Source organism: Strix aluco, chromosome 4 (genome assembly GCF_031877795.1).
Source record: "Strix aluco isolate bStrAlu1 chromosome 4, bStrAlu1.hap1, whole genome shotgun sequence".
Lineage (NCBI taxonomy): Eukaryota > Metazoa > Chordata > Aves > Strigiformes > Strigidae > Strix > Strix aluco.
In genome coordinates this window covers 91,612,710-91,631,183 of record NC_133934.1, presented here as the reverse complement: position 1 = coordinate 91,631,183, position 18,474 = coordinate 91,612,710, and the positions used below count along the sequence as shown (strand labels likewise).

Sequence of the window (18,474 nt, the reverse complement as noted above, 5' to 3'; positions counted from 1 at the left end):
GGGAGGGCCACGGCCTCCGCTACATCCCACAGTGCATCGCGTGCCGCCCCCTACGCGACTTCCGGGATGGGACTTTCTGTGTGGCCGCGCGTCTCTATGACCGCCAGGTGTGGTTGCCTTCGCGCTCGCCGCCCCCGCCCCGCCGTGTCGGTGGCGCTGCGCATGCGCGGGAGGCGGCTGGGCCATAGCAACCGGAGCGTTAACGGTAGCAACGGCAATGGTGGGTGCTTCAGTGCCGGCGCGGGCAGGCGGGCGCCTGGCGGGGAGGGCGCTGGGCCTGCAGGGGCGGCGGCCGGCCTAGCGGCTGCTGGGCAGCGCGGGGGCTTGGGGAGAGGCTGAGCCGCGGCGTCCCCGCGACCTGGCGGCGGCGGCTGGGGAGGGACACGACGACCGGGGCCTGCTCCGCGATGGCGGGGGCCGGTGCCGCTCTCCTGGCGCGGCAGGAGCCGGCGGGGGTGTGGGCGGCGGCCCCTCGGCGCTGCCCCCGAGCAGTCCCCGGCGGCCGGCTGTGGCAGTGCCGGTGCGCCGAGAGCGGCAGCGCGGAGCCCAGCCCTGCGCCGCCGGGGCTCCTCCGAGCGGGTCCCTGGCGCCCAGCAGCCCGGGCACGCCGTCCGCGGGCCGGGAGGCAGCCCCTGCTCGGGGCCGGCGCCGGCGAGTTGGGGCCTGTTAGGGTGCCTTGGGAAAGGGGCGTTTCAGGGATAGAACAAAGTGGTGGAGAGCCTGGGATGCCGTCATATAAAAACTTGCGCTAGTACTTGTTTTTAAGGCAGCGGTATCTGCGATTAGTACAGCAATTAGCCTGGTATCTCTTGCTGTGCAATTCTGATTTGCTCTACTTAACATTTAAATAAATATTTGCAAACGAAGGCAAAGTGTCACTGTTTTACTTTTTCTTGGTTGCCTGAATTTTGTAAATACTCTGTCCAACAGCCGCGGTTTTTTTCCAAAATATTTCTTTTGTTATAACTTTTATATGTACAGGAATGTGGTTTTTTTTCCCCTTAAGGTACTATGTTTCTTGTTCTTGCTATGTTGATGGTGACTCTTCGGGGTGACAATTTCAGCTACTGATCACTTGGCATTTTAAATATTTTTAAGTAATTTGACTTTCTTTAGTCTAAATACCTGTAGGAAATCATTCAATATGCAGGTAGAGGAACCCTGAAAATAGGCTTCTCGGAAGGAGGTTTCCCTTAAGTAACCTCCCATGGCAGAAGATACTGTGATTTATCTACACAAACTTCATGTGAGCTTCAAAGAACAAAGCGAAATCCCTGATACATGTTCTCTTCGTAACCCACTGTGCTGATTTTCATATTTCCACCAAATCAAATACTGCAACGGAAGAGACGAGTCAGCCAGGCCAGGGAAGAAGCTGCTCCTTGTGCTCACATGGATCGCTAGGTCTAAAGTCCAGTCCGGTTTTAGCTGTGAGTTTGAAACAGAAGCAGGCACTGGTCATATAAATCCATTTCTGTCTTCAACATGAGTGACTGAGGTCATGTACCCGAATGCTGTAATAATGGCTACCATAATTACGAAAAATGCGATGAAGTTCATGTCCAAAAAATGGGAAGCCAGCTGTGTTTGCTGGCATGCTGGTAGCTGTTAATCAGGTTTCATGAGGCTGTTGGAGTGGGAACTGGGGATGTGATCTGAATAGGAGGAGGTTTATCTGCAGCAGACACCGAGGAGGTACTGCCGTGGCACAGGTTTACCAGGTCATCTACAATGGGGCGTAGAGCTAGCTATCGCGTGGTATAGACAGGGTGAAAACGAGTGCCCAGCGGTGGGCGGGAGCAGCTGGAACATCTGAGTTTCTCAGTGATACACGTCTAAATGAAGGTGTATATATTGATATTTGAGAGGCATCCTTGGTGTTGCTGGGTCTTAGACTGTTGTTGGGTGTTCAGTGACTGTAGCCATTCTTATACATGCAGCTGCCTCAACTGTTGTCTCTCACCGTTGGGGTTCAGAGTTTCCAGGGGTCTAGAGTAAAGTATCCAACACTGAAGCTCTCTGACCAAGGTGATTGCCTGTAAGATTTCTGGTGGAAGTTAGTTTGTTGGGTTTAACTTTTAGAGTCTTTTTTTTTTTGATATCTGATTACCTGAAAGGCTGCTTCTGTCCACATGTGGTAGTGCTACACCGAAGAGCAATAGAAACACCCACACTAGGGTCCCCTTGTTTTTGTAGAAAGGAGGCTGTTGCTGAGTTTTGTGAAATATTGGTCTCTGGAACCTTTTTAGTCTGAAGGACATCTTGGAATATGTTTAATGTTTAGGATATATCAGGGTTTATCTAATTACTGTTTTGGATAGCATCATGTGGTTTTGAGAAGACTGATGTGAGGCAGGAAAGTTGGACTTAGTGACAACAGAAAGTTGGTCAGTGGGTCTGTCCTGGTTTCGGCCAGGATAGAGTTAACTTTTCTTGGGCTGAGAGGGAGCACAGCTGGAGGGCCGGTCCGGTTGATCACTGGAGATTTCCATACCATGTGATGTCATGCTCAGTGTATACAGGCGGACGAGGGCGGCCCTTTTCAGTTTTCCAGGTCGGTGCGGTGGGATCGCTGCTGGGGTGGGGGGCGGGCTGTGTACCTGTCGCTGTGCTCAGTAAGCCACTGTTGCATTTTACTCGTTTTGGATTTACATCTTGTCACTGTTGTTTTTCTTGTTACTATTAGTAAATTCCTTTTTTTTTTTATTCAACCTACGAATTTTCTTCTTTTTGTCCCTCCCTTATCTCACTGGGGACAGGAGAGGTGAGCGGCTGGCCACGTGGCAATTGGCTGCCGGCTGAGTTCAAACCACAACAGGGTCAATCCCTAAAAAGCCTTGTATGGCAGCTCTCAGACTTTTCCTAACTGAATAATACATGTTTTCACATTGCATGATGTGACTCAACATAAAACGATCAGAGAAAAACAAATACAAACAATCCAGATTGCTCTTGATTTTTGGCAAGTTGTATCTTATTTTCCTCCATGAATCTTAAGAGGCTGTATCATTCTGTCTACTCACAGACTTGCTTTCAGACAGAAAGTCACTAATGCACAATAATAGAAAGTGTGGGGCGGTTTAAGAGCATTAGACCACATTTTTTCAGTGCAGTAACCTCTTATGTCTTTGAATTGAATTGACTTTCACCGTCAGTGTCCCAAACCCATGTTCCACACAGGGCAGAGAGTAAGATCAGGAAGATAACATCTTTGCATGAAGCCAATTGATTGCTTCTGAAAGTGCTACCAAGTACCCCAGAAAATAAAACTATGGGACACTGAGGGGTTCTAGCTTCTTAGACTCAGCTGGAGGAAGATAATACAGGAAAGTAGTAGAAGGGAGTAGACAAGCAGGATAGTGAGAGAGAAGGGAGAGGAGATAGGTTTGCAGTGAAGAAGTCAACTAAAAATTTGCAATGAATATTCATTTAAATTTGTTTCATTTTTAGGCAAAAGCTACAACTATCAAAGAAGCTCTAGCCAAATGGGTAAGTAGTAGAACAATATCTAGCTGCTTTGCAGTACTCCGTGGCATGGGGTTTGACTGTATTCAGCTAAATTTGGTTTTCAAATATTGTAAAAAATATGTTACGCATGAAGTGCTGAATTTGCTTTGCTGTTCTTGTTATTGGGGTGGGTCTAAATCTTCCTTTTACTTCCTCATCTGGGTCCATGTGACTCGAAAAATTAGATCTGGTGTTGCATTGTATTCCAGATGTTTTTCTTCCCCTTGGCATAAGGGTTTACCTCTGCTCTACAGTCAGGGTGACATTAGTTAAAGCAAGTTTAACTTAGCAAACAGGTAGCCTATTCTCAAAAAAGTGTCTGTTTTACCTGTGGTTTCTCTGTGGCTTATTGTGGTCATTCAGCTGACCTTTCTTCCAGAAGTGTCTGGCAATCAGGTCTTCCTGCAAGTGCTCACTGCTGGCCACAGTCTGTGTTGGAAGCTTTCTCCCTTTCATGCTTTTAAGAAAAAATTTATTTTTATTTGTTGGTATAAACTGGTAGATTATAAACTGAGTATAAATGCAAATAGATAGAGTGTTGTTCTTAGAAAAGAAAATGGAAATTTTGCATTTATATGACTTAGTTTGAACACACTCACCATATTCTAGCAAAACATCTGACATGCTTATTTGCTAAATTGCTACTTATGAGTAAAAATAGCATCACACTGAATTTGGACAGAAACTGAAATGTAAGTAAATGCACAAGGCAATGTGTTAATTTTTTATTAAGTTGCCTGAAGTATTTTGGGTATATAAGAGAGAAAATAATGTTATCAAAACCTGATCTTGTGCTGTGGGATTCTTAAAAGACTTCTGGGATGCAATTAATTTCATTACAAAGTGCCATATAAACCAGGCCAGACCTCAACTCTCTCACTTTTCAGTAGCTGCATAAAAATGGGGGAGAAAACAAGAGTCCTTGTTTTGAAAGTGCAGAATAGATATCTCCTTTGTTAATGGACCTCCAGTCCTCCCACTGGACACGGAGTGAATTGACAAAATGGTCCCTTTGTGCTGTCAGGGGGGCAGCTGTCAGAACTGGTGGTACTACCCAAATAGATACTGCTCCAAGTGTTTAGTCAGTAACCGCCATCGCTTCAGAATTTTAAAAGATTTAATAGACTATATGTTTTAATAAACCCAGATGCTGAAGTTATGGCCATTTTTCTAAAGCTCTGAACTTTATAAAGTATTTCATCCAGAAAATTATCAACCCAGGTTGTAAATAGGAAGTTTGTCTTTTGCTGTATTCTCTAAAGTGTGAAATCTTCCCCCACTCCTTTTTAATGGCTAATTTATAATTTTTTTAGATTCTTAACTCTGTGAATCTGTTAAGGTTCTCCCCCAAAACACACTCCCCTGCGTTCAGTTTGTGTTGTTAGGCGTGAGTTCTGAGTATTCTGGGTGAAGTGGGAAGGAGATTTTTCTGTCAGAGCTTTTAAGAATCTGCTTCTGCTACAGATCAGCCCTAGGTGAGGCTCCTAGATGTCTCCATGGAAGTACCTTCGTTCAGAATTTTAAACCGCCATCTAATCTCCACTTCTTTACAGTAGAAAACCCCTTAAAGAAATTGCTCAAGTGTAACACGACTTTTAAAGAAAGCATATGTAATGTATAAGTTCTTTTGATATCTTGAATATAAGCTAGCCTTCCCCTCTTCATGCTACACCAGCAGCAATCTTGATAAACATACTCAAAATGCTTTCTCTTTAAGTAATATCTTCTAGTAGTATATTGGAATTACTTCTATAGTAGTTACTTCTATAGAACTTTTTTAGTGTAGTAATTTTTAGTAATTGCATGTAGCAGTGAGCCGCCTCTTCACCTTCTCTTTTCTTCAGGAAGAAAAAAATGGCCAGAAGGCTTCAGAGGCAAAGGAGGTGAAGCTGTATGGTCAAATTCCTCCTGTAGAGAGGATGGATGAATCTCTCTCCACACTTGTTAACTGCGAGTAAGTTCAGTTAAAAACTAACTGGAAACCAAATATTCTCTGTATTAATTTTCATGTTTTGTGCTCTCCATTGTGGAAATATGTATTTACTATGTTTAAGTGTGACCTTCAAAGCAGCAGCTTTTTCTTTTCTTTTTTTTTTTTTTCAGCTGAGCTTCTCTTTCCTCACACGGTTCTTCTTTTTAATTCAGAGATCCCTGTCACTTAACTGAGAAGATATTAGGGTAGATTCTGTATTGATATTTGTCCTCAGAAAAATTATATACTGTTTATCGGTGTATAATTACAGGTTCATGTTTGGGGTCTATCAGCTAACTGGCACATTTATGATTGAATTCAAAATTTATGCAAAAAAAAAGGAGACTTAAGCGGTACTTTCAGAAAGACATTAGAGCCATTTCAGAAATAAATGTCCCTGCATTTGATAAGGCTAGGCATAAAAAGATAATCTGGTATGTCATGTAAATAGCTAACCTATGGTACTTTCCCAGAAGCTAAATAAAGTTGTAGAAGTCTTGATGGTTTGAGGATATTTTGAGTCTGTTTACACATCCAGTTAGTTCACCATCTAATGAGAGAAGAATAGACAATTATTTCCAATGCAATGGTGCTTGGTCATGAAACCCTTCTGATATAGTGATCCCTTGTATACTGTGAATTCATTATTCTTGCTTTTAAAGGAAACTATCACTGTCTACGAACTGCATTGAAAGAATCGCCAACTTGAACAGCCTAAGTAAGTGACAAGCCAGTGAGCGATTATGTTTGTTTTCTAGTTGCTTGGGTAGGACACATACCACAATTTGTTATATGTGTCCAGCTTTATACCTGTTCTTATCCTTTTGAATTTCTTCCTCTTAGAAAATTACAAGTGACCTTTAAAATTACCAGTCTTACTGGAGAATGCATGTTTAGCAGTAATGGTGTATTAAAGCGTGTAGCCCAGCACTAGCCTTGGGAGCTGTCTCACTGTGCAGGTTTAACAAAAAAGCAAACAAAAAAATCCATTCAGAAAGCACCTTTGTACCCTCCAGTGGGCCTAGTTGTGATATTCAACACCTATTCAGTTCTAGAGTGATTTAATGACCAATTTCCATGCTCATGATGGAGATAGTCTGCAGTTCAGCAGCTCCATAATTGCAGTATTGGTTGGAGTGTTGTAGATCTGGATGGAAAAATGTCATTCCACTCTGCAGAGGATTGAATATACTTGGTTTGATTTTGTTTGTACTTGAAAGGGTTGTGCCATCTGTCTAGAAGTGGAACTGAACTTTTATTTCTTGGGCAGCTGTCTATGAAACCTTGAAACTCATTGGGTTACTGACTTTGGGGCAGAATCCTTAATGGTCAGTCCTCAGGACTTTGACTCTGTGGCATGAAGCTGGCAAAGAGCTGCAGGTTTTGGGCTGGAGCGTCCAGGCTTTTCTGTCCCTGTCATATTGCCAGGTGGACAGTCAAGGAACCTGGAAACCCATTCTCTCCAGCTACACATCAATGGGGCTGTCAAGGAGCTTGATAAATTTATTTGTTTTCATAACATGCTCAGACTTCAAAAAATTTGCAAATACTAATCAGGGAAAAATATTCCAGTAGTCTTTCCAAATAACTGTACTGTAATATTTCAATTTGAGTAACTCTATCATGAGCAAAAAACAGTTAGGCGTTTATATATGAAAGTGAAACCAATGACATTTTTCAGTGGGATAAAACATTAAAAGCCTTTAAAGCATCTTAAATATTTATATTAATAAAATGTAGAATCAAAACATCCAGTCTGTGCCAAATATTTGATCCTAAAGCCAGACAAACTAGAACTACGTGATCTGTCTCTTAAAGGTACAGAATATTGTCTCTATTGGCTTCTGTGAAAGAGGGAGAAAGCAGTGCTTATAGCTTTGAAAAACAAGCCACTAATTATGACATACTTGATTTTGCTTATTGCAGAGAGGAAGATGAGAAATCTTTAAGCTGGAAAAGATTACTATTAATGTATATATCTGATACTGTAGTTATGTCAAGTAGATAATTCTGTGTAAAGGATCACACCCCTGTATCCATACATGTGAGGGTGATGTTGCTGTCATCTAAAACAAGTGTTAGATTTGTGTTTTAGAGAGTGTAAATGTACCATGAGGGAGATGGAAGATTTTTCTTCCTTTAAAATACAGAATATCTCAGAACAAGAGTAATAAAAACCAATAACAGCAGTTAGAAGCAATTTTAAGGCATGGCTTTTTAAACAATCTGTCATCTCTGTAAGTATCCTTTAATGTCTTACAAATTTCAAAAGCTAGTGCAATCTTATAGATGGGAGTTACAGAGAGAGTAGCTGGCTACACCAAAAGGCCATCTCCCAGTGCTCTGCCCTGTGGATATTCTGGAGAATATTAGCTGTAGCAGGCTTTACACTTACTGATTACGATTCTTCATTTTTTTAGCATGGTCATGTGTTAAGCTGTTGTGTTTGAAAAGAAAAAGAATTCTCATTGTACCTCAGCTTTTTAATGAAAACTAATCTTCCTGGTTTAGAATATTTGCCAGGTGTGGTTTCATCCCTGCATTTCTTGAGACAGAACATGCAACTATCTATTCTAGATCAGCCTTGAATCTTCATCCATAGCAATCTCTAGCCACCATCTGTGCTATCTATGGAGTATCTGGTGCTACTTGGCTGGAACTTTCATTGGTCTTGCCATTATTGTGCCATGTAGTTTCAATTATTATGCATACAAGAGCAAAACAAGATCATTAAGTATTTCATCCTTAAGGCAGTTAACAAGAAGTGTTAAAACATTCATGAAAGGTATAGATCCAAAGTTAACCCAGCTACATGCTGCAACTCAGTTTGCTTATTTACACCTGCAAGAAAGCTGGTGTGAAAAATGAAGATGAGTTATACAAAAAGACTGCTATTTTGTGTTAGCTTTGAGTTACACTAGTATTACGTTAAACCCCAACAAGAACAGCTCACTTAGAAAGGAGTTTTGTCTGGGTGTTAGACTAAGTTGAAATGTCTCTCATCAGACTTCTGTAAGGCAGCTTTATATGCTGCCGCTATTACAGAAATCAAATCTGCTGCCTTAAAATAAGATTGGAACAACTTTTGCCTGGAGAAGAAGGGGTATGAAATATGTAAGATCAAAACTAGCAAGTTAGCAGTTAGAGTTCAGGTGCGAAGTGAAATAATAATTTTTATTCAGTATTTATCTGGACTGAATTTTAACTAGGTAACCTACATGTGAGCAGCTTCGTATTCGTGAGCGTGTTTCTGAGCTGTCCACTGCATCCATTCCTGATGATCTGCGTAGGTCAGGAGGTTTTGTTTCTGTTATGTCATTCTTTCGTAAGGTAGCCTGTTCAGAGTGCAGTTTGCTTGTAAGTAAATGTGGTGTTTTACCTGACTTACAGCATCTTCCTATATTTAAAACAAAATTACTAACAAAAAACTTTCTTTTATCTATTACAGAAAATTTGAGGATTCTGTCTTTGGGAAGAAATAACATAAAGAACTTGAATGGATTGGTATGCGCTTCTTACTAGTATCAGTTCTTCACTAACAAAATGGAGTGCTGTCTAGAATGTGGGATAATTCCCCTATGTTCATAAAAGTCTTTGCTGAATTTATGTTATTCCCTAACCATTTATTTTCTCCTTTCACTATGATCTGTTCGCCCTCTTATACATTGCTTCTGAATTTTCAGATAGTCTTTCTCTTTTTTTTTTGTTTGAACACTCTTCATGTTTGGAGATTCTTTGGGGCTAATTTACTACCTAAAAGGATTTTAGAAAGAGAGATTTCGTTGTCTTTGACAAAGATGAGCAGAACTTTTATTTGAAAACTGCTGTCTGTCTGTAAAGCCCTTTAAATTCCACTGGCTTTACATGAAAATAATTCCTACAGACTTTTTGCATGAGGAATTTTCTACCTGAAGACACTTAGACTGTGCTTCTTTACTGCACATATTAGCAGTCCTGTGAACACACACTTCATGAGAGTCTGTCCTTTTTATGTTAACTGGTGCCCAGAGCAATATGGCTTTAGGGGAGAGGATGGTGGCAGGACTAAGTCTACCAGGTAGGTGAAAATTTGTTGAGGAAAAAATTGGATCAATTTTGTTACATTTGAATTAAGGGCAAAAGAACTTTTTTCCGATCAACTTTTTTATTAATTAATATAGAAATTCTTTTCTTCCTCAAGAGATACTCCCACAGAATGTTTCTCTTCAAAGCTATTCCCATCTTCAGAGATGCCATATCTCTGAAGTGTGAAATGCAGAGTCAATGTGTAATGGCTGGTTTAAAAAAACCTCTCTTTTGAGAGAATTATGAAAGCAACTTCTGGCCAACAGGTACAAACATACACGCACTTGAAATGAATCATTCCCTCATATTGTATAAAACCCCTTCTAAAGTGGTGTTGAATTGCATTGACTTCATGTATACCTGCAGTGCACAAGCAGTCAAATTTGTCTCCTCTGCCTCTATGCCTTAAGAACAACTACTCCAGCCAGCTATTCCTTGTCTTATTTTAATATTGTGATTTCTGTCCTCCTAAATATATCTCAGATCTTTTGCTCTTGATTCCCATGAGTATTTGTCATGCATAATTAGGGACCTGCTTAATGGGAAATGAGGACCAGTATTTCTTAGTATTTTCTCACATGAGGTGACCTGCTGGGGGTGAAGAGAGAATCTGAAGAATAAGGAAGTACACTTTTGCTTACCTGAGCAGTCCTGTTATTTTCCAGGAGGCAGTTGCAGATACTTTAGAGGAGCTGTGGATCTCCTACAACTTCATTGAGAAACTGAGGGGTATCCGTGTAATGAAGAAGCTGAAGGTTCTTTATATGTCAAATAATTTGGTGAAAGACTGGGGTAAGCCACACCTCTCTATTCTGTAACTTCTGTAGTGGTGAATGCATGAGTTAAGTCGCCAACTGAAGAACAGTTCTGTACGTTCCAGGGCTTTAAGTCTCACTGGTAAGCCTGCAGACATGCGTAGAATCCCTAAATATCCACTCATGCAAGAGAGTAAAAATAGTTAGAATATTAAATTTAACTTCTAAGCCCAATGGAGTTTGTTCTTTGAATCATCTTTCTCGGAATTCTTTTAAAATGCATACCTGTTCTTCAGTCTGATACTGGTTCAAGCCCAGGCAATCCCTATCCTGTTGTATCCCATGCTATTTATGTTTGCACTGAGTTTGAAAGGAACATGTGGTGCAGATGTATTTTCCACGTTCCACAATCTGGTTGGTGTTTTCACCTTTGTGGTTGCAGCAGAGTTTGTGAGACTGGCAGAGCTGCCATTACTAGAGGATCTGGTGTTTGTAGGCAATCCACTACAAGAGAAATATGCCTCTGATCAGAAGAACAATTGGATTGAAGAAGCAACCAAACGGGTACCCACGCTGAAAAAGCTGGATGGTGAGTTTGGGGCGTGAGGCAATTGGTGTGAGTTAACAGCTTAATACAAAGACAACCACAGGGAAATGAATCATAACCTCAGAAATTCATCTGTGTACCCATTTAATCAATAGTCCTCACTCCTTTCTTTGGACTTACCCTGTTGTGCTTATGTACTATATGTTGGATGACTAATTATTGAAATGGTTGAAGATGTTCTGGACAAAAATAAGCACTGAAGGTCTCTTTCAGCAGGTGGGCCTTGCCTTTCTGTTAGTTCCTGTGCCAGGAACACTGGTCAGCAGTTAGGTTCCTAAAGCACAACAGAAACCAGGCTCTGGTAGTTTTATTTTCCATTTCCTACCTGTGAAAAAAGAAACACAGCACCCTAGTCTTACAGTAAGCAAAGGGCCCTCACCACAAAGCCTCACCGTAGTTCAAGTCTCTGCCTCAAGCTGAGCAAAGCATTGGTATGACCCAGTTCCCACTACCCAGGTGACAGCACAGGTGAATGGACAACTACCTGCACACCCTGCTGTTCTTGTACTACTTATTTGGGCATGGATTTGAGTGTGCTAGTTCAGTGTGCTGTGAGCTTACCTGTACTATAGGGTTTTGCTACTGTGGGGAAAATTTATAACTTGATAAATCTTTTTGGGGGCTATTAGCATTTCAGCTTGTTTTAAATTCATGAATCCATCACTATGAGGTGGTGTGAACCCTGCAGGCTGCCACAGTCTGAGGTGCCCTTGCTCAACATGGCAATTAAAAAGTGATTATTTTTTTAAAAAAAATACTCAAGGGGTGGGTATAGACTATGACGCTATTGTGCAGTGCAGCTTTATTCCATGACATCCAGGTTAGTCCTAAGAGATCTGACCATATTGCTTCTTGGATCCACATTAATATCATTGTAATTTGTAGCCTGGATACCCTAGTTAGGAATCAGTGAGGAGGTATCACATACTAACTTGGTCAGGTGACCTACAACCTACAAGAGAAGGGTGACATGTTAGTTGCTTGTTGGCAGTTGAACCAACATGGTGCATCTCCCAGTGACCAAGTTAGGCTGATCTTTGCAGGTCCTGCTTTAGTACCTTTTTTATTCTCTGTTACTTGAGAAGTTGGAAAAACATCCAACAGAAGATCTCATCAGTTGAAGGCTTTTCTAGTTAAGAGCCGTTCAGGTATGCAGAAGTTCATGTCAGTTAGAAGCAGAGGCAGGAAATACAACTCTTCTCTCTTTCTGCTGGTCTGACTCTTTCCAGCAGTCCAGAGTAGCTTTCAGGTATATCAGCATTAACTATATCTTTCTCTGCATATTCATAAATCTTTGCAGATTTTTTTCCTCTCTTTTTTCCTCTTAGGTATCCTAGTTATTAAACAAGAAGAAGATGAAGAAGGAGCAAACTGATGACACTTTCTTGTTGGGTATTTAATTATTTAAGTAACTCCAGATAGCTCAGCACATAGAACTTTTATATAAAATGTTTGTTTTGAAGACCCTTTGGGCAATTTTTAGAAGACCAGTTTATCTCCACAGTCTCTCACCCAAAGAGTTAATTACCAAAATTCGGGCATACCAATTTTGTCAAGCTTATGACACCTTCTGTAGTGACCAGTGGAGTTGAGTTTATCTGCTGTTTGGCTAGCAAGAGATTTTTACCTAAACTAATATGTAGCTATTTTTAATCCCCGATTAGTGGTGCTTGTTGTTGACTCTTGGGTTATAACAGAACCATTTTAGCTTGTTCGGTGCAGCTGGCCCACATTATCATTGGAAACACTGAGGCCAAAAGAACAATGTTGTGTTTGTTGTGTTTAATTTTATCATGGGAGTCCCTCAATATTTTAAATATGCAAGTTTGCCCTTTCATCCCCTTAACTGTTATGCCAAACAGGCCCAGTAGTTGTGGACCTATGCACAAAAAAGGTATTGGTCTGATGATCACCTGCTACTGGTCTTAAGTTTTGAGTTGGGCTTCTCGCATTGGAACTCAGCTGCATTGCTTAGAAGGCCATGTATAACTTGGATATTTATTTATTTTGAAGAGGCAATGGGAATTCTTTGCATGGTTTCAGTGAGACTAAAATATCTGCTAGCTTTTTTTTTTTTTTGTCTCTTACTAAAGAATTATTTTGGATTGAACTATGTGGCCTATGAGCCTACAGCTGGTTCCTAGTTTTGGTTTGGGTCACTGGTGGACATAATCCTTCTCAGCTCCAGAATGTTCCTACAATTAAGTAGGCTGATACTAATACAGAAGCAAACAGTGAACAAAAGACCTGGGCTTGAGAGCAAAAAATTTTGGTGTGGGGGATACTCATTTCTGTATGAAAGCACAGATGCAAGCAGTGAGAGAAAGCGTATGTAGTTAGTGGGGAAGGTGAGATGAGATGGTGTTGTGGTTTGAACTCAGCTGGTAGCAAATCGCCACGTGGCCAGTTGTTTACTTTCCCCCCCACCCCCGGTGAAATAGGGGAGGGACAAAGAAAAAATTTGTAGATTGAATAAAAAAATAATAATAATTAGTAATACTAACAAAAAACAACAGTAACAATAGTAGTCCAAAACGGGTAAAATGCGGTAGTGGCTCACTGAGCGGCAACCGGTACAGAGCCCGTCCCCAGCAGTGATACGACCGCACCAGAGAATCCTGCCCCACCAATCTGGAAAACGAAAACAAAAAACGCACCTATATGCTGAGCTTGATGTCACATGACATGGAACGCTCCAGTGATCAATCAGGACCCAGCCCTTCAGCTGTGCTCCCTCTCAGCCCAAGGAAAGTTAACTCTATCCTGGCTGAAACCAGGACAGTCTCCACCTGTTATTCCATACCATTGACATCACGCTCAGGTTCCAAATACATTCTAATGAATCACCACCCCTTTCCTGGGTCTCACAGATATCATTCCCTCAGTCTATGGGCCATCCTTCCAAAATGTCTACTGAGTTAATTTAGTCCATAACTTTGGGTTCCATCTGTCATGGCAGTCTTTAAGACTGGAGGAATGAGGTGGAGTTGGCTCAGTCAGTGGAGCAGGAGGCTTTGGATGTGGCAGGAGGATGTTGCGAGGCACCAGTTGCAATAATGGTTATTTGACAGTTCGATTCATTGGCTGTTTTCATTCAAAATCAAATCTCCTTGAGGCACGCATCGGAATTCTCCATCCTCCTGCATTACTCACCAAGTGCACCCAGGTCCTTGGGCAAAAGTAATCCCACGCATGCGTTTACCTTTACCCGATGCAGGAATAACCCAGAGGGTCTTCCCCAGCATATTTTTAATGTGCACTACGGGGGCTTTATCCCCATCTACAGTATGTAGGAGGTTTGACTGAACAGGGCCAGCTTGCTTGGCAGATCCTCTGGTATTGACTAACCAGGTGGCTTTTGCTAAAAGCACGTCCCAGTGTTTGAAAGTTCCACCACCCATTGCTCTCAGTGTAGTTTTCAGCAATCCATTGTATCGCTCAATTTTCCCAGAGGCTGGTGCATGGTAGGGAATGTGATATATCTGCTCAATACCATGTTCTTTGGCCCAAGCATCTATGAGGTTGTTTCGGAAATGTGTCCCATTATCTGACTCAATCCTTTCTGGCGTGCCATGCCGCCATAATACTTTCTTCTCAAGGCCTAAAATGGTGTTCTGGGCAGTGGCATGGGGTACGGCATAAGTTTCCAACCATCCAGTGGCGCTTCCACCATTGTAAGCACATAGTGTTTGCCACGTTGAGTTCATGGGAGCGTGATATAATCAGTCTGCCAGGCCTCCCCATATTTATGTTTTGACCATCCTCCTCCATACCAAATGGGCTTTAACCGTTTGGCTTGCTTGATCGTAGCACACGTCTCACATTCATGGATTACCTGTGCAATAGCATCCATGGTTAAGTCCACCCCTCAGTCATGAGCCCATGTTGTTCCATCTCTTCCCTGATGGCCTGAGGAGTCATGGGCCCAGCGAGCCATAAATTGTTCACCCTTATGTTGCCAGTCCAGATCTACTTGAGCCACCTTAATCTTAGCAGCCTGATCTGCCTGTTGGTTGTTCTGATGTTCTTCAGTGGCCTGGCTCTTGGGTACATGAGCATCTACATGGTGTACGTTCACAACCAGATTCTCTACTCGAGCAGCAATATCTTGCCATAATTCAGCAGCTCAGACGGGTTTGCCTCTGCGCTGCCAGTTGCTCTGTTTCCACTGCTGTAACCACCCCCACAGCGCATTTGCCACCATCCACGAGTCAGTATAGCGGTACAGCACCGGCCACTTTTCTCGCTCAGCAATATCCAAGGCCAGCTGGATGGCTTTCACCTCTGCGAACTGACTCGATTCACCTTCTCCTTCAGCAGCTTCAGAGACCCATCGTGTGGGGCTCCATACAGCTGCTTTCCACCTTCGATGTTTTCCCACAATGCGACAGGACCCTTCGGTAAACAGGGCACATCGCTTCTCATTATCCAGTAGTTTATTATATGGTGGGGCCTCCTCAGCACGCGTTACCTCTTCCTCTGGCGCCATTCCAAAATCTTTGCCTTCTGGCCAATTTGTAATCACTTCCAGTATTCCCGGACGGCTGGGGCTCCCTATTCGAGCCTGTTGTGTGATTAATGCAACCCATTTACTCCATGTGGCATCAGTTGCATGGTGTGTTTCTTTTATTCTCAGCCTTGCTAAAATACATTATATAGTTTTAAGTAACAGATTTCTTTTCAAATTGCTTTTACAAGAGGAGACAAAAGCATATTCTCAAAGTCAGAAGATGGGGTTGTAGTGGCTGCAGTTTCTGTTACTTTGTTACCAGATCCAGAGCCCTTCTCTTTCTCTTGAGGGTGCTGAACAGTGTTTAATAGCACTTGGTAAGCATGGGCTAGGCCCCAGCATGTTGCAGCGAGCTGTGCCTCTCTGGAATTACCCAGAATCACAGAATCATCAAGGTTGGAAAAGACCTTGAAGATCATCCAGTCCAACCATTAACCTAACACTGACAGTTCCCAACTACACCATATCCCTAAGCACTATGTCAAGGCAACTTAAACCCCTCCAGGGATGGGGACTCCACCACCTCCCTGGGCAGCCCATCCCAACGCCTAACAACCCCTTCTGGAAATAAATACTTCCTGGTATCCAGTCTAAAAGATCATTCTCCCAGTCTCTGTCTTCTGGCTGAGGAGGCTGGATTCCCTCAGTACAACTAGTCTTGTTATTAAAGACTGAGGCAAAGAAGGCATTAAGCACCTCAGCCTTTTCCTCATCACTCATTGCCATGTTTCCTGCTGTGTCTAGCAGGTGATGGAGGCTCTCCCTGGTCTGTCTTTTGCTGTTGACCTGTTTATAGAAACATTTGTTGTTCTCCTTGACTGCTGAAGCCAGATTAATTTCTAGCTGGGCTTTAGACCTCCTGATTTCTGCCCTGCATAGCCTCACAGCCTCTTTGTAATCACTGTGAGTGGCTAGGCCCTTCTGCCAAAGGCCGTAAACTCTCCTTTTCTCTCTGAGTTGCAGCCAAAGCTCCCTGTTCAGCCAGGGTGGCCTTCTCTGCCACCAGCTTCTCTTACAGCCCCTGGGGACTGCCTGCTCCTGAGCCATAAACACTTCCTTCTTAAAGAGCGCCCAGCCTTCCTGGACCCCTATACCCTTCAGGCCCATCTCCCAGGGGATTCTGTCAAGCAGTTGCCTAAACAAGTCAAAGTCAGCTCTTTGGAAGTCCAAAGGGCTGCCCCCTCTCCTGGCCTCTCTAAGAATAGAGAACTCTATTATTTCATGATCTCGGCCTCCAACCGTCACATCATCCACCAGTCCTTCTCTGTGGTCTTAAGTCTGTACATTTCTGGAGGTCATGTTAGATACAACAAATACTCTACGCTTTGGCTATTTTGGGACATTCTGAGAGCAGAATAGAAACTTAAGAGTTCTGATGATGTGGCGATGATTGGAACGAAACACAGTTCCCTTGAGAAGACATGAGGGCTAAGAGCAGTTCCTGGCTGCTGTCAGTGACCCAGACAGGCTGCACCTATGGGCCTCAGTCCCAGAACCGCTGCAGTTGGTGGTAGAGCTGTGCCTACTGTTTGGCCCACTATCATCAGCTCTTTTCACAGATTTAACAGCACGAATTATCTAGCTCTTTTTTGGGGGCTGCATTATAATTACCACAAAAAAGAGAAAAAGAAAAAAATCATTCTTGAAAGAGTGGAGCATCCAGTCTCAACACAATTATAACGGCAGTAAGGGACACTTACAATACATTCATGCTGTGATAAAGTAGCATATATTTTAAAACCCTTCCGGTAAAAACTGTATGTCAATCTCAGTGAAACAATACAGTAAGGAAGGAATAAATTGTGGCTCTCATTTGTCAGGAGATGCTTCAGCTCAAAGCTGGGTGGAAGGTTCAGCTTAATGTTGCTTTGCCTGATGAATCATTACTCTCAAGAACAAATCAACCCCCCCAAACTTTTTCTCCTCTAAAATAAGTTTTCCTAAATTTTAAAATTTGCACTTTAAAATGATGCACTGGATGTGGTGGAAGACATACACAGGTGGTAGAATTAAAGCAGCTGATTCGTGTATCGGTGGTGCTACACCACATCACATATAAGCTGACAGCGAAGCTCGGCCTGCATGCCCACAGGGAGCGGCCGAGAAAAATGTTGAAAGGCTTGTCTTTCTGTATCGCTCTTCGCTCTTCCCTATCGCACCACATCCAACAAAGTAGTAAGCACATTATTATTCATGGATGAAAAGAGCACCCATGTAAAACTTGCAAGCCATGTGGAATTCAGCTTTTCCCAGTGAAATTATGGAGGATTAGCATCCACTTTATTCCTTAGAGAAATATCTTAAAATTAAATTAGTGATAGGAAATAGCTAAGTTTTTTACTTGCTTGTTAGCACACTGACCTCTCTTCAAAGAGCTGATGTATGCAGTATTGAGTGTTGATATACTGAGAACTGCTGGAAAAATGTGAGAAGAGACCTGAGAACCAGCACATGACTCAGGCTACACTAGAAGTAGACTCATCTAGAAAAATCTTCAAGCAAGAGAGCACTTTTTAACATCCCCTTTGGCTATCTTTTGTATACAGTAATTTTGTAGCATGACCCAGCTGTTAAATTTGCTGTGTTTAAATTATTTAGGCCTATGTTTATAAATGTTATTCTGTGAAACTTGTTTAATATAACATTATTTTATACAAACGTTTTTGGCTGTTGTGTAATGAAATAGTTCAGCTTGTGGAGAACATTCTGAAATTAAATTCTGTTCTCATTAAACTTTCCTAGCTGCTCAGGGAGCAATGTATTTATAGTATGTAAATGATGTTCCTCATTGCCTCTATATTTTAGAATAGAAAATAACTTGGACTTTAAAAATGCTGATATATTGTGATTGTTGTCATCTGATACATAAATATTTTTCAATCTTTTAAGACAGTGGTTGTCAGACTTTGTTCTTGGGTCTTAAGAAGAAAAGTCTACTACTCCTATAGGGGGAAAAAATCCAAATAAGTTAAATAAATGGGTACTCTTTCTTCAGTACAAAATTACTAATTCACTTTTGTTATACTAGCAATAGCAATATACTATCAATTCCATTAGT

General features: G+C 42.0%; 1 protein-coding gene across 8 annotated transcripts; it reads left to right on the top strand.

Moving 5' to 3' along the window:
- The first annotated feature begins 55 nt into the window (after positions 1-55).
- Positions 56-18,304, top strand: DNAL1 (dynein axonemal light chain 1). Of its 8 annotated transcripts, none has more exons than XM_074824245.1 (9): positions 56-220; positions 3,451-3,489; positions 5,356-5,461; positions 6,142-6,197; positions 8,928-8,983; positions 10,210-10,336; positions 10,742-10,888; positions 12,235-12,298; positions 17,769-18,304. In XM_074824245.1, the coding sequence occupies exons 1-8, from the start codon at positions 67-69 to the stop codon at positions 12,279-12,281; spliced, it is 732 nt and encodes a 243-aa protein (XP_074680346.1). In that variant the 5' UTR covers positions 56-66; the 3' UTR covers positions 12,282-12,298; positions 17,769-18,304. The 8 variants fall into 8 exon arrangements, with proteins under 8 accessions (XP_074680346.1, XP_074680348.1, XP_074680349.1 ...); XM_074824247.1 differs by having other exon boundaries at positions 12,207-12,298; XM_074824248.1 differs by having other exon boundaries at positions 10,796-10,888; positions 12,235-18,304.
- The last annotated feature ends 170 nt before the right edge of the window (positions 18,305-18,474 follow it).